Here is a 16,445-nt window from a genome sequence, read left to right as displayed (position 1 = left end):
CATAAATGCTTACAGACAATGTCGCTTTCCAACACATTTCAAGGAATATTTTTTTAAGCAAAATCTTCATTCAATAAATTTATGATTCTGAAAAAAACAATTTTTTTCCCCTCATTGCGAAATAAAGTATTTTATCAAGCATACAAATATAAAAAAATCAAATATAAATCCCACCATGGGCAATTATCTACTTCTTCTACCGTACCATCAGACCGTTTCTATGCAGGGGTTGGCAAAGAGGATGGAACGCCACATGGTCTTTTGTTCTGACATACACTCCTCGCTTCTTTTCTTCCGATTACGCAGACTTTTGACACTCCCAAATTTAAGGTTCTGATTGATCTTAATCGACTTTATTATTGAACAAAATAAGTCTTTATGGTATAGGTTAGCTTTCATGATAAAAAATAATCACTTGTGAACAATACGTCGACATAAAAAAATGATCGTGAAACATGCTAAATTACTAGATAAGTACTTTGTCATTTTTTATAAATTTTTGTCTATTGCATATGCCAGAAATTATTGTGTTTATGATTATTATATGTCAGCGGCTTTCTGCTGTTGTTAGTTTCTCAAAATTTGAAATGTTTTTACTAATTTTTCACTCTTTTATTGTGAGTTATGAATAAATTATTATAAAATTATATTAAATAACACAAAAATACTAAGCGTTCTAGTCATCATGCGACTTTAAAACTATACATCTTCGACGTCAACGCAACTGACGCTGAAATAAACTATAATAACATTGATGTTTTTGAGGATGTTTTCTCCGTTTTAAGGTATTTGTTCACTAAGAGACTAATCTGGACTTATCCCAGAGTTTTCAAAATAATAAATAAACAATAAAAATACTGGAAAATATCTAGATACACTGATAAATTACTATATTCCCTTAGCCGGTCAATTTATTTTGCCGGGCCTAAAAAATTATGTAGGTGATGTATATTATGTATTGTTTTGACTATCATAAATGTAAAAAGTTATTATATCAGTTACGACATTACTGTTATTGATGAGTAATAAACCATTAAACTTTGGAGGTGAATGAAATTAAAAACGAAAATAATCATTAACTTTGTAAGTGACGATCTTCTATCGTTTTTGAATTTACGTTGTCACTCTGTATCCTATGTCCTATGTACGTGACTTTAAAGACGTTTCAGCGTTTAAAAACAGTAAAAAATCTACAGAATTTAATAATAAATAATAATAAAACCCTTATCCGCACCCCAATGGTGCATAGGGCACTGCTTCATATGAACACAGTGTTATCTTGATCGTTTACACACGAAGGAAAGGTGATCAGCCCTCCGCTTCAGGTACCAGTCCAGGGTAATATTGAATAAATATTACAGTGAAAAAATCACTTATATTTATTTGACCCCCCTGGGAATCGAACCCGGGACCTCCAGAACGGTAGCCGAGCGTGCTGACCATTACACTACAGAGGCGGACAAAATTTAGATTAATAGAAAGATGAAAGTAGACTAACAACATTTAGAGTATGTCAAAATACTTGTTCTCAAATCTTTCTCCAGGGTATGCTTGGCTACAACAGTTTAGAGACTAGAAGGAATGTGTATTTGATGAGGCATTTCTATCCATTGCTGCGCAGTATGATGGATAATCCTGAAACTATCCGGAGCATCGGTCTGTATGTTCCCAATAGTTAGCGTCGGCATAGATTGTTTCCCATTCCTATATACAGGAGCAACCTGCCGATGGTTATGCCTGTAGGAAGATATGCTGAACAATATCACTGTTCCATGTGCCTGAGGGGGTATTTCTATAAGGGATTCTTCTACATCTTTAACAAGAGTCTTCTTAACATCATTTGAGTGTGTCCAAATACTTGTTCACAAATCTGGATTATCTCCAATTAGGAGTTCTTTTTTACATCTCAATATAGTGTTTTTGACATCTCAAAATTTTTAAATCTAAACAAAATTGAAAATTACATTCTCTAGCGTTTCTCAAGTGTGTGAATATAATCAAGGATTCGGACCTCACATACAAATGAAAGAGTCTCTGCTTAGTAAAAGTTTTCCTCATCACACCATAGATGTCTTTAGTAAACTCTCTTTAGCATACTGTGTTCCGAGTTTGATCAATATATCTAGAAGTAGTGTGGTAGAATTGGTGAATGTTGCACGTATGTTACTGCCATATCTCCGCCGGGGTAGGCAGAGAGGATGGAACGCCGCACTCGTCGCTTCCTTCACACCCATACATCTAGTCATACATGCCCTCCGATTAAGCAGACTTTTGACACCACCAGATTTTACTTTCTGATTGATCTGATCGTGCTTTATCAGCTGTCCTAGTTCTGTTCACATTCGCCTCATACACTTTCTGAGTTATTCTCTCGTTATCCATTAGCTCCACATGTCCATACCGCCTTAAAGAATTTTTCTTGTGGTTCTATATTTTTCGTAATATGTATTTATTTTTATTTTTACTGTATAGATTTATTTAAGGAAATTATAAACATACTTAAAAAAAAATTGTTTTGCAGAGACCCACCAAGCCACCTTGTGTGTCTTGTCGGTGGAGTTCTTTTTACATACGTTTTTGTTTTTGTTTTTAACTATTTCAATCTATTATACACACGATAAAGAAAATAAATTAAATAAAATTTATTTTACGATTTTCATAAAATTAACTCTTGGTCATTTACCCATTCCTTTATTTTGCCTTTGTTCCATATTTTATTTTGACCTCTAACCTCCGTCGGCAACAAATTAAAAATGTTTGGAACGATATCGCTCACTCCTTTCAAGAACGTCATAAATAAAAAATCGTCAATTTTCACTTCTGCATGTTTTCGGAATGCCCAAAAAATGTACTAAATCACGGCAAAAGCGGCATATTTTCAACTTAATATTTACCCGCTACAGGGCAGAAAGTGTTGTTTTTGCATTTTGAAGAAAAGGTATTGTTTAATTTTTTTTTTGAATATACTAAATATTTTTAAAATGGAGAGAAAACTTTCAGGTTTTACCTCAAAAGATCTGTTGCGCAGTAAAAAGTTCAATAAGTGGCTTGATATTTATTTTTAATACATTGTATTATATTTTTAAACTTTAAAAACGTTCTCCTGAAAAATCAAGTTTTTTTTATTTATGACGTTCTTGAAAGGAGTGAGCGACATATGATGGTGGGATTGATAAATACAAGAAGTCTATTACCAGATTGGTGAAATCAATTTGAAATAGTCTTGAATTTTGTACCTTACCTAGCCTAGTTTAATTTCACTTTCAATTTTTACTCAAAATGTTTTAATTTATTTTTTATATCATTACTTTAATTTATTATTACTCTTATTTTTACAACCAAATTTCTATTCTTTATGTATGTATATGTCCGCCTCCGTAGTGTAATGGTCAGCACGCTCGGCTACCGTTCTGGAGGTCCCGGGTTTGATTCCCAGGGGGGGTCAAATAAATATAAGCGATTTTTTCACTGTAATATTTATTCAATATTACCCTGGACTGGCACCTGAACCGGAGGGCTGATCACCTTTCCTTCGTGTGTAAACGATCGAGATAACACTGCGTTTATATGAAGCAGTGCCCTATGCACCATTGGGGTGCGGATAAGGGTTTTATTATTATATTATAATTAAGTTATGTTTCAGGAATCAAATGATCTCAAAAATAGAGCAGAATTTTGGTAAATAGAAGTGCCATGACCGACACGGGCAATCTCAACGAGGATGTTATCATCATTGACGACGATGACGAAGGCATATTCTCCGAGCACAGCAGCGTCAACAGTCTCCAGAGCGCCCTGGGTCCGGACAACTTCAAGACCGTCCTGGCTGGGATCTGCGAGATCCGGGACTTCCAGAGGAAGGAGAAGATCCTGCGGGCCTTCTTCTCCAAGAGGAACTACCAGTCTGCCGGCACGCAGACCCTGGACGTCATTCCGGCCTTCTTGAACTCGGATCTGAAGCCTAACGGAAAGGGATACTTGTGAGTGCTTAGCAAGTTATTAACCGGATCCACGCAGCTCGCATAACCGTATGTGTTTTCACAAAACATGCCCCACACGCGGCTGACATAAGCGTATGTGTTTTTACTTTGCTCCAAGTTTCGAACCTCAGTTCAACTTGGAGGGATTTTTTCATGGTGTGGAACTTTTGATAAAATAATTAGTCAATTCTTGGCCTTATGACATCTGTTGAAATATCTGACTAATAATTTGTAACATCACAAGGATAAATAAAAGAACAGATCCCTGATTTTTCTTGAGGTCGGTAATTAGTCCGCGCCATAATCATGCCCTATATCTGTCTCACTCTCGACGCTATGCATCGGCAGTGGGTAACAGTGACACACGATGCGTGATTTGATTTATTTATGTTACGATCTTATTTGTTTATATTACGATATATTTCAAGAATAATGTGACACAAGTGTATTATAGAGTACCAAAAAGGCACAATGAATCCGATTGCACGTTTTTGTTTAGGAAAATAAATCGTTTCTTAACTAAATACATAATAATAAATAATAAACCATATCGGCTTCCTAGGTGGAGCATATAGAGTCCACAAACTGTCTCCAGGCTTTTTTGTCGGCTGCCAGCTCCCTTGCATCCTCCCAAGTCAGATCCGCGTCCCGAAGTTCTGACGAGAACTGCCGACGAATTGTCAGCAGTGGTCGTCCTGGGCGGCGCGAACCTGGTGCCTTGTAAAAGAGGCAAGCTTGATGGCGGCTCTCAGGAGGCATGCGGAGTACATGACCAAGCCAACTGAATCGCCTTTTCTTGACGACAGTTGTGACCAAGATTTGCTGCGTCCTACGCCTTATCTCTTCATTCCTCACAAAGTCAAACCACCGCACGCTTAAATTCTCCGCAAACACCAAATAATAATATTTTTTAAAAACAAATGTTACTACTAACTGTACTGGAACACTGATGAAAAGGAATACAGAAACGCGCAAATGGAAACAATTTTTTATTTATCAAAAATTATAAATCACTTATAAGGGCGAGAAGAACAAAGCGACGCCAATAGAAAAAGAGCGAGCGCGACGTATATACGTTTGAATTTTAATCTTCTCTGAGCACACAAAAATTTGCCCTCCACCCTTTATATACGATTTTAAAGGGTGGAGACAACATGTGGTGGGGACAACATTGCAAACAAAATAAAAGTCCATGAACTGCGTCTCTTTGTTCTTCTCGCATACATTTATGAATACAATTTTAATACACAAATTCTTAAAAAAAAATACACAAATTTGCAACGAACAACAAACATCTCTAAAGGTGTAAAACAGGGATGTGTAATGTCACCTAGTATATATAATAATAATAATAAACCCTTACTGCACCCCAATGGTGCATAGGGCACTGTTTCATATAAACGCAGTGTTATCTCGATCGTTTACACATGAAAGGAAGGTGATCAGCCCTCCGCTTCAGGTACCAGTCCAGGATAATATTGAATAAATATCACAGTGAAAAAATCACTTATATTTATTTGACCCCCCCTGGGAATCGAACCCGGGACCTCCAGAACGGTAGCCGAACGTGCTGACCATTACACTACGGAGGTTTGGTATATATAATTTCTTGAAATTTATTTATATACATATAACAAATTTATGTGGCGATTGCGGTTGGAAATATTTTTCTTCAACTGTGTTGAGATTTTCTGATGTTAATCTTTCCCAGCCTGTGATATGTATTTACTACTACTCGACTTCAAAAATGAGAATATCCATATGAAATATAATAGATACGGGCTCAGAATTTTAATATTCCTCCGTAGTATAATTATGTATTACATGGAAGTATTATATTATTTTTTGACATCTCATCAAAGATGAAGAATATGGAAGTCTGGGCATTTACGGGGCTTACGACCGTCATAGGCTGGTTTAAGTGATCACTTTACACACGTGTAACATTCACCAACTCTACCCATTATTGACAACCACACTACTCAAATTCTTGGAAGTTCTATATACGTGAACCAATTCAGAAACATTGTTCTTGGATCACTAGAACTTCACTAGAGACATCTATGTGTGTGATTATAATCCAGGATTCGGATCTCACATACTAATATAAGAGTTTCTGCTTAATAAAAAGCTTCTTTACATCTCACCAATAGATGTCTCTAGTGAAGTTCTAGTGATTCAAGAACAAGGTTTCTAAATCGGTTCGTATATACAGAACTTCCAAGAATTTGAGTAGTGTGGTTGTCAATAATGGGTAGAATTGGTGAATGTTACACGTGTGTAAAGTGATCACTTAAACCAGCCTATGACGGTCGTCAGCCCCGTAAATGCCCAGACTTCCATGTTCTTCTTCATCTTTGATGAGATGTCAAAAATAATATGAAAATAACTCCTGTAATTGGAGATAATCCAGATTTTGTGAACAACTATTTGGACACACTCAAAATGTTGTAAAAATACACTAATGAATACACTAAAAGAGAAACAAAAAGTCTTAAACATAAAATAATAATAAAATAACCAATATTAAGCACTGGTCAATACACGTCTCCTTCACACACTATCAGCGAGCAGCGAGAGAGAGTGAAACACAACGTTTAAATTTATCCATTATAACATGGAGAAGAAATGCTGAGAAAGTACAGATTTCAAGGAGGATAACAATATATTAAATAAATCTATACTTTCAAAAGCATTGGCTAACATGTGAACATATAACATATCCCAGTATACGCGCATGTTATAGCGTTTTTACTGCGCAGATCGTCTAATATGGTGGTCGTGTCGCTACGCTAGCTATTGCGGCTACTTGCGATGTATTTTTTTCTCGTTTCCAGATACTTACCAGAGCCAACACTACAAAATTATATTATATTATATTCACATTTTTCCTGTTTTTAAACCACATTTTCATATGGTGAACTAAATACATATCACCGGTGCATGCGGAAGTTTTTTAGCACTGTAAGGTTATACTGTCCGCCTCCGTGGTGTAATGGTCAGCGTGTTTAGCTACCGTGCTGGAGGTCCCGGGTTCGATTCCCAGGGGGGTGAAAATAAATATTATTTTTTGACATCTCATCAAAGATGAAGAAGAATATGGAAGTCTGGGCATTTACGGGGCTTACGACCGTCATAGGCTGGTTTAAGTGATCACTTTACACACGTGTAACATTCACCAATTCTACCCATTATTGACAACCACACTACTCAAATTCTTGGAAGTTCTATATATATGAACCAATTTAGAAACCTTGTTCATGAATCACTAGAACTTCACTAGAGACATCTATTGGTGAGATGTAAAGAAGCTTTTTATTAAGCAGAAACTCTTATATTAGTATGTGAGATCCGAATCCTGGATTATAATCACACACATGAGAAACGCCAGAAAATACCATTTTCATTTTTATTATTAAGCTTATAATTTGACCAGATAATTTATTTACAACATTTTGAGTGTGTCCAAATACTTGTTCACAAAATCTGGAATATGAAAATAACTCCTGTAATGGGAGATAATCCAGATTTTGTGAACAAGTATTTGGACACACTCAAAATGTTTTAAAATAAATATTAGTGATTTTACACGGTAATATTTATTTAATATTACCCTGGACTGGTTCCTGAAGCGCAAGAGTGATCACCTTGCCTTCATGTAAGTAATGATCAAGATAACACAGCGTCAATTCGATGCAGTGCCCTATGCACCATTGGGTGCGGATAAGGGTTATAAGTAAGGTTATAAGTTCAATATTCGTAATGATCTTTTTGCAGTCCGATACACGAAGCAGTCATGAACTCTACGGGCGACCTCCAGGATATTGCAAAGGACCTTCTGGCTCGTGGGGTATCAATTGACCTGCGTACGGCGTGCCCAAATAAATTTGTAAGTTTTCGAAACAAATATGATTTATTTATTTAAACATTATGTTATATGATTTCATATATTTGGGTAGGATGTTTTCTAGGGATGGAAAGATTGATAAAGACATAGAAAGGAGAGTGAATGCTGGGAACAGAGTGAATGGTGCACTAAAATCAGTTTTAGCAAATAAAAATCTATCAGCAAAAGCTAAACTGGCAGTACACAATGGAGTTCTGGTTCCAACCCTTATGTATGGAAGCGAAGCATGGAGTTGGCAAAAGAAGGATGAAAGCAGACTGAATGTAGTCGAAATGCGATCGCTGAGACGAATGTGTGGCAAAACGATGTTTGATAGATGTTCGAATGATGAAATAAGGAAAGAATGTAAGGCTGAGATAAGCATTATCGATAAAATTAAGAAAGGTGTGTTGAGATGGTTTGGACATGTGGAGCGTATGAGTGAAGAAAGAACGGTTAAACAAATTTATGAGCCGAATGTAGTTGAAAACTTGGCACAATCAGGTTTTGTCAAATACTTGAAAGCGGCCGGGTCAGGAGTCGTAATAATCGTCGGGTATGTATGAGGAGATGCATGAATGTGGAAGAGGCAAAGAATGTTTGCAAAGACCGAGTGGTTTGGCGTTCGATTCTCTCTGCCTACCCCTGCGGGGAAGCGGCGTGATGGTTAGTTAGTTAGTTAGATCCTCAGATTCTGTCTGAGCCTCCGCCTGTCGCTCTTGGGATGTTGACTCCCAGCTATCTCTGAACCTTTTTGGAGGTCTGCCTGGGGGTCTGCGTCCTTCAGGGTTTCCTCAAAGGGCGATACGTGGAAGTCTGTCTTCTGACACTCTGTTTACATGATCATTCCTGAATTCCCGCCTCACGATATCCTCCGTCTTACACATGCTCCGGATATCATCATTCCTCGCAATGTGTGTCCGTTTATAGATCAGAGAGTTTTCATATCAGAGATTCCAAGTTGAGATTTTGTTCTAGAAGTATCTGCTCTTGCCTCCATAGTCCATAAGTGGCTATTGGTCAAATACTTCTTCTTCTTCTTCAAACCCTTATTCGCACCCAATGGTGCATAGGGCACTGCGTCATATAAATGCAGTGTTATCTTGATCGTTAACACATGAAGAAAAGGTGATCAGCCCTCCGCTTTAGGTACCAATCCAGGGTTATATTAAATAAATATTATAGTGAAAAACTCAGTAGCCGAGCGTGCTGGCCATTACACTATGGAGGCGGACAAACTATATCACCATTCAAACATCCATCTTTTTTTAAATTCTTTTGCATTTCATAACATAATATAAATACTTGTAAAAATATATATATAAATACAAAAAAAGATCCCACAAAGGCATGGCCTGTGTGTGGGTATACATTATATTTAGGTCATAGTAAAGGGCACTGGCAAGAATACAATACATATTATAAAAAGTAAAATTAGATTAAAAGTGCTAATATAAATAAAACTGTAATATTTATTCAATGTTATCCTGGACTGGCACCTGAAGCGGAGGGCTGATCACCTTTCCTTCATATGTAAACGATCAAGATAACACTTCGTTTATATGACGCAGTGCCCTATGCACCACTGGGGTGCGGGTAAGGGTTTTATTATTATTATTATTATTATTATTATTAATATAAATTACAAATACTGGATGTTTTAAATATCGAAATAATTAACTTTGTGGATTATATTGATGTATTATTATGAGAAATAAAAAAAAAATGTTTTTTGATCCGCTCATATATTTATTAACAACCTGTTGCCCTCTTCAGGGTCAGGTACAATAAATAAAAATTTAACATCCCAAGTGGTATAAAATCGGAAAAAAAACTCTGGCATCAAGAGACCTACTTATCCGTCTATTTGCGACCTTCCCAGAGCGCGCTGCACCTGTGCATCCTGAACGAGCGCTCGGCCCTGCTGGCCCCGCTGCTGCGGCTGGGCTGCAGCGCCCAGTGCACCGACGCCCGCGGCCGCGCGGCCCTGCACCTCGCGCTCCTGGCGCCGGGCGGCCGGGCGCTGCAGCAGCTCACGGAGACGCTGGCTCCGCTCGGACAGGACCTCATGGCCGCGGTGACCAGCTTCGATATTGACGGTGCGTGTGTGATTTATTTATTTATATAATAGAATTTTTTTTTTTAACATCTCATCAAAGATGAAGAAGAATATGGAAGTCTGGGCACTTACGGGGCTGACGACCCTTTCTTCTTCTTTGATGAGATGTTAAAAAATAATATGAAAATAACTCCTGTAATTGGAGATAATCCAGATTTTGTGAACAAGTATTTGGACACACTCAAAATGTTGTTAACCTTTTCATGGCCGCAAATAAATTACGCCGCAGTGCTCAACAGGCCAAGTATTTTTTTGAAAAAAAAAAGTTGTCTAAAGATTTTTTTTTTGTTGTTTTTATTGAATTATAATTTACTTACCAAATATTATATCCCGCATCGATTGTTAGAGTTTTATTCTTGAAGTTAAACCAGTTTCAAATTTTCAGGGTTGTCACACTAAGTCGCACACGCAAGTTTTTATTAAATTTAATATTAACACACAACTATTATTTATCAATGGAATATTTTAAAATAATAAGAAAAACACAAAAAAATTGAGCAAAATAAAAACCCCTGGCGTTCAAAACAATCGATTAAAATAATCAATATTTCAAGTGGTTTGAGTGGTAGCCCTAATGACATCTGTCAACTGTCAGCTGAAAGTGATACCGATAAATCACTTAAAAGTATTTAAAAACTTTATAAAATATTTTGTGACAACTTCAACTGATGGCAATGTATGTTCCGTTTTTGACAGATTGTCAATATGAGTTAAAACTGCGGAGTAATACGTCATCAAAAGTACTGACGAGATATCTCGTCTCTGGCCATACGGGCACTCCGCCATTTGCCGAGATATCTCGTCTCTGGCAACCATCGGGTTAATAGAATTTTAATATTGTTATTATTTTTTGGTCACTAAAAGCCCTAGGATTTGATCAAATGACTTCGTTATCAGTCGCACATACTCTACCACACACCAATTCACCATTCAGATGTAATATTATCGTTTGGACTCATTTTAAACACTTGTCTTTGATTTAACTAGCTAACTAACCAGCCGCTTCCCCGCAGGGGTAGGCAGAGAGAATCGAACGCCACACCACTCTGTCTTTGCAAACATTCTTTGCCTCTTCTACATTCATGCATCTCCTCATACATACCCGATGATTATTACGACTCCTGACCCGGCCGCTTTCAAGTACTTGACATACCTGATTGTGCCAAGTTTTCCTCGGTCTATTTATATTGTTGAGAAAAAATAGTATTGCCTCTTCTACGTCTTCTTCATGAGCTCTCTGTCCTCCACTGCTGGATATAGGCCTCTTCCCTTCCTTTCCATTTCCTCCGGTCGGTTGCTGCTTGCAGCCAGTTTCTACCCCCCACAGCGACTACGTCGTCGGACCATCTCTTGTGAGGTCTTCTGACACCTCTTTTGCTCTCCCAAGGTCTCCATCGTAGAATTCTCGGGGTCCATCTTGTGGGGCCCTGTCTCGCTATATGCCCTGCCCACTGCCATTTGAGTTTTGCCAAGCGATCCATGATATCTTCTACTTTGGTATCCTGGTATTGTCATTTCTTATTTTATCCCTCAGGCTAAAACCAAGCATGGATCTTTCCATGGTATTGCCTTGGTTGTGTTTTAATATTTTCCTTTTGAAATGCACATCTTTAAATACGAATGAATAGTTTCAAATCTCTCTCTCTCTCTCTGGTCTGATAACATCTCCTTCGCCATTCTAGTCTATTTTCCGAAACCCTCTTCAGCTCTTCATACGTCAAGCAGCCCATGTCCTCGTATAGGTCGCTTATACAGAAAATAAATAAGTACATTGTCGGGCGTATTGCTAAAAAGCAATATCTTCCAACCAACCAAAAACAGACTAGTGATATTGATCATAACGTTTGTTACTAGTAGTTGTGTGTAGTACTGTTTGCATGCTGTCGTGGGTTCTCGTTGAAAACCTACTTAAATCAACAGAAGGGAAGCAAGATGAAAGCGGATTAATTTTAACCGGATCCACGCGGCTCGCATAACCGTTTGTGTTTTTACAAGACATGCCCCATACGCGGCTGACATAAGCGTTTGTGTTTTCACTTTGCTCCAAGTTTCGAACCTCAGTTCAACTTGGAGGGATTTTTTCATGGTGTGGAACTTTGGATAAAATAATACGTCAATCCTCGGCCTTATGACATCTGTTGAAATATCTGACTAATAATTTGTAACATCACAAGGATAAATAAAACAACAGATCCCTGATTTTTCTTGCGGTCGGTAATTAGTCCGCGCCATAATCATGCCCTATATCTGTCTCACTCTCGACGCTACGCATCGCCAGTGGGTAAGAGTGACACACGATGCGTGCTTTGATTTATTTATGTTACCATCTAATTTGTTTATATTACGATATATTTCAAGAATAATGTGACACACGTGTATTATAGAGTACCAAAAAGGCACAATGAATCCCATTGAACGTTTTTGTTTAGGAAAATAAATCGTTTCTTAACTAAATACATGATAAAAGTAATCATTTAAAAAACGGCGAAATACCGCCGCGCACGGGCGTCTCTTAGGAACAAAGTTAACGCGTTTAAAAGGTTAACACAGATTTATTCAGTTCTAGAAAATGACAGTCAAGAAATGTTTAAGAATAATCGCGTAATTCTAATGTAAGCGCAGTTGGAGAAGGGCGTGTCGATCACTGGACGAGCGGTAGCGGAATGTGACGCCCTGGTTTTTGTTCGGACCGAGCTCGGCTTCGTTCTGCATTTCTTGTTTGCGTGTTGGATTATGCTCGTTCGTTCGATTATGTTGTGGGTTGCCACACTGTAATAGTGATTGTCCTGATGAAGAGGCGGGTACGTCTCGAAACTGGTAGACATAAAAATCTCAGTGAGTGGTTATATACTAATATTACTAATATTTTTGTAAAAAATAAAGTAAAAAGAAAAAAATATATGCTGTCAATCTTTAGAATACAGCTATGGTTTCTTCTCTATATTGGAATTTGGATTCATATATATGCGCATTCTGATATATCGCAGGTTACACGCCCATCATGCAGAGCGTCATGCTGAGCCAGGTGGAGCACCTCCGCACCATGCTGGCCTCCCTGACGCATGAGAACGCGCGCAAGTTCGCCGTCAACCTCGCTAACCCCATCAACAAGAGGACCGCGCTCTCTCTGCTGGACAAGTGCGACGCAGGTCAGTCCAACTAGCTAGCGGAAGTTTTTTCAGTTGTGCATGTTTTCCGAAAGCCCAGAAAATGTACTATATCCCAGCAAAAGATGCATATTTTTAACTTAATATTTACCTACTACAGGGCAGAACGTGTTATTTTTGCATTTTAAAGAAAAAAAATTAAATATACTAAATATTTTTCAAATGGAGAAAAAACCTTCAGGTTTTACCTAACAAGGTTAATCTGTTGCACAGTAAAAAGTTCGTTAAGTGGCTTGATATTTATTTTTAATACATTGTATTATATTTTTAAACTTAAGCGGAACGCCACGCCGATCCGTCTTTGCAGACGATCTTTGCCTCTTCCATGGTCAAATCTTTCTTGAATTTATTTAGCACTTGGCGGGAATCGAACCCACGACGTCAGTTTTGCAGTAGAGCATCTACCCAACTACACCATAGCCTTTTTTTGCCATTTAACCTATCCGCATATCAGTTTTTTTTCAAAACATGTATACAAAGACACTAATTGAATGTATCCCCGCAAGTAAGAAAGTTGCCCCGCCCGGAGGGGAGGTGATATGGTTTGTCAAACAATGAGGCGCTAATATTTTGCACCTGATAAAACGAGAACAAACATAGGAATAATCTTTAAATGCAGAAAAAGGTACTACGCACTACAGATTGGTTTTTGTGGTGCAAATAAGTCCAACCAATCGTAACACTGGCGTGCTTGAAGCGTGAAAGGCGTTCAAATTCGACCGAGTTATAAAAATAAACTATCTCATAAAATTATAACTTTTACTGTTTTACCAATAAATTTATATATAAAACTCTTATCCGCACCCCAATGGTGCATAGGGCACTGCTTTATATAAACACAGTGTTATCTTGATAATACACATGAAGGAAAGGTGATCAGCCCCCCGCTTCAGGACTAGTCCAGGGTAATATTGAATAAATATTACAGTGGAAAAAATCACTTATATTTATTTGACCCCCCCCGGGAATCGAACCCGGGACCTCCAGAACGGTAGCCGAGCGTGCTGACCATTACACTACGGAGGCGAACAATAAATTTGGTACATATAAATATTATTATCGTATTTTATTGTGTGTCTAGATCAGAAATGTGATAAATTAAAAAGAAAAGTTAAAAAAAAAAATCAATAAAACATTATACCCGGGATGTAAAGTTTTGATTTCTAACTGATTTTAGTTGATACATATTTCAATCAAAAGGATAATTCTATCCTTACAGGGACATCTTTGGTCAAGTGTCGTCAGTAAATTTGTATAAAAATTATAAGAAATAATGCATTACAAAAAGCTTTCTTTACTGATTTGTAGATATCACACTAAAGTATCTTTATAATATGAACTACCCACGGATGTGGGCGTGTCTTAAATGCGGCTGTCATTCTAATGTAGAAACATACCCACCGCCAACGTTTGGCAAGCAGGTAGGCCAATGGGTTAAATATTTGATTTTTTTATATGAACCTGAATTTGCGCAATCATATAAAATAATTGCCAGCGTTCTTCTGAAATTTAAATACTCCTTAAAATACTCCGACACAGTCATGACAAAAAACCTAAATCTTTTGATGTTTTATATGTTATTTTTTAATTTTTTCCAGATAAGCGAGTCCTGTGCGAGAAGATTCTTTTGAATTTCGGCGCCAACCCCGAGCCGGAGCGACCTCCCGTCAATCCGGTAAATCCGCGCGGTATCCCCAACGTCTCCCCGCGCAGGATCATCAAAAAAATCATCACCGGCGACGGAGAACTCACTCGCGCCGCGCCCAGAAGAAAGAGCGTCTCAATATCCAAATCGCCTCGGTCTAGTACTATGGTAAATGGAAAACTGGCCTCGAACAAGGACCAAGTCAACAGCAATAGATTCATATTGAAAGGAGACGGAAAAAAGAAGAAATCGGATGTCGGGAAGCCGATGAATCTCACTTTAATCGTCCCGGAAACCCTCAAAGACACGTCGCTCTTCAACAAGCAAAGTAACAAAGAAAATGACTGGATCAATTGTACGGTTACAAAAGTAAAAGACAGCGACAAGAACACTCCGGCCAATGACCACAGAGATCCGACGCCAGTTTCCGGTGAAAATACGGATCTATCGAGGCTTCTGCTCACCCCGGATCGCAATTCGGACACTCTGGACTTTGTACACGACGCGCCGTGCATCGGAAGCCTTGTAGAGATCCCGTATTTGGAAGAATCGCCAGATTTGAAAGCTAAAGATGACCAAAATATTCCGGATGTTAACGGCCTTGAAGATGTATACACGAACCACCGCAGGTCTTTGATCGGGAGCGGAAAGCCGAGGGTCAGAAGGCGGAGATTCAAGCTGAACGGCCGACTGAAGCAGAGAAAGAAACCGAGGAATGAAGAGAAGGATAGGAGATATGGTATGGAAGAACAGGCCTTCCGGAAGCACACGACGCAGATCAACCTTCGAGAGCACATCCTCAACAACCCGGCCATGCAACCACACGTCATATTGAGAAGGGTCAATCCCAACAGACCAATGTTTAAATAATGGACTGTATAAACTCTAGCTTAAGAAAGTATATGTGGAGTAATTCGAAATAAGGTTATAAAAAAAATATATTTACAACATTTTGAGTATGTTCAAATGTGGAGGTCCTCACCAAAAGGTTATATTTCCAATATTGCACAAAAAATCCTTTAAATGCAAGTCTGTTCTGTTTACTGTATTCTATCGAAATCTTGACAAGTTGCGACAAAACGTGACCAATCCTGTGTTAAACCAATATGAAATCATTAACTCTATCCACGCGGCTCGCATAACCGTATGTGTTTTTACAAAACATTCCCCACACGCGGCTGACATAAGCGTTTGTGTTTTCACTTAGGTCCAAGTTTCGAACCTCAGTTCAACTTGGAGGGATTTTTTCATGGTGTGGAACTTTGGATAAAATAATACGTCAATCCTTGGCCTTATGACATCTGTTGAAATATCTGACTAATAATTTGTAACATCACAAGGATAAATAAAAGAACAGATCCCTGATTTTTCTTGAGGTCGATAATTCGTCGCGCCATAATCATGCCCTATATCTGTCTCACTCTTGACGCTATGCATCTGATTTCATATAAGTAAGACGCGCAGGGTCGGACTGTCACAGATCCTTACGCGATTTACGTATAACCTACTCTCGCTATTCATCCCATTTTTTTTGTGTGTATAAATAAGTTTAACGATTTTCTTGTGCGTTTGTTTATTTTAAATTGCGTATTGTGCATTCTGTACTATAAAATAAGTTCCACTGCAAAGTTTAACCAATCTTATAAAG

At 38.1% G+C, this 16,445-nt stretch overlaps 1 protein-coding gene across 1 annotated transcript; it reads left to right on the top strand.

Moving 5' to 3' along the window:
• Positions 1-535: 535 nt before the first annotated feature.
• On the top strand, positions 536-16,297 carry LOC148312325 (uncharacterized). Its single transcript, XM_088277485.1, has 6 exons — positions 536-785; positions 3,644-3,980; positions 7,758-7,869; positions 9,749-9,965; positions 12,973-13,134; positions 14,751-16,297. Exons 2-6 carry the CDS (start codon positions 3,694-3,696, stop codon positions 15,665-15,667), a joined length of 1,695 nt encoding a protein of 564 aa, XP_088133611.1. The 5' UTR covers positions 536-785; positions 3,644-3,693; the 3' UTR covers positions 15,668-16,297.
• Positions 16,298-16,445: the final 148 nt, after the last annotated feature.

Source organism: Brachycentrus maculatus, unplaced genomic scaffold, assembly GCF_059751285.1.
Source record: "Brachycentrus maculatus isolate JH-2025_06_01 unplaced genomic scaffold, ASM5975128v1 h1tg000043l, whole genome shotgun sequence".
NCBI classification, from domain to species: Eukaryota; Metazoa; Arthropoda; class Insecta; order Trichoptera; family Brachycentridae; genus Brachycentrus; species Brachycentrus maculatus.
The sequence above is the reverse complement of the archived record's forward strand: the minus strand, read 5'-3'. Positions and strand labels throughout refer to the sequence as shown.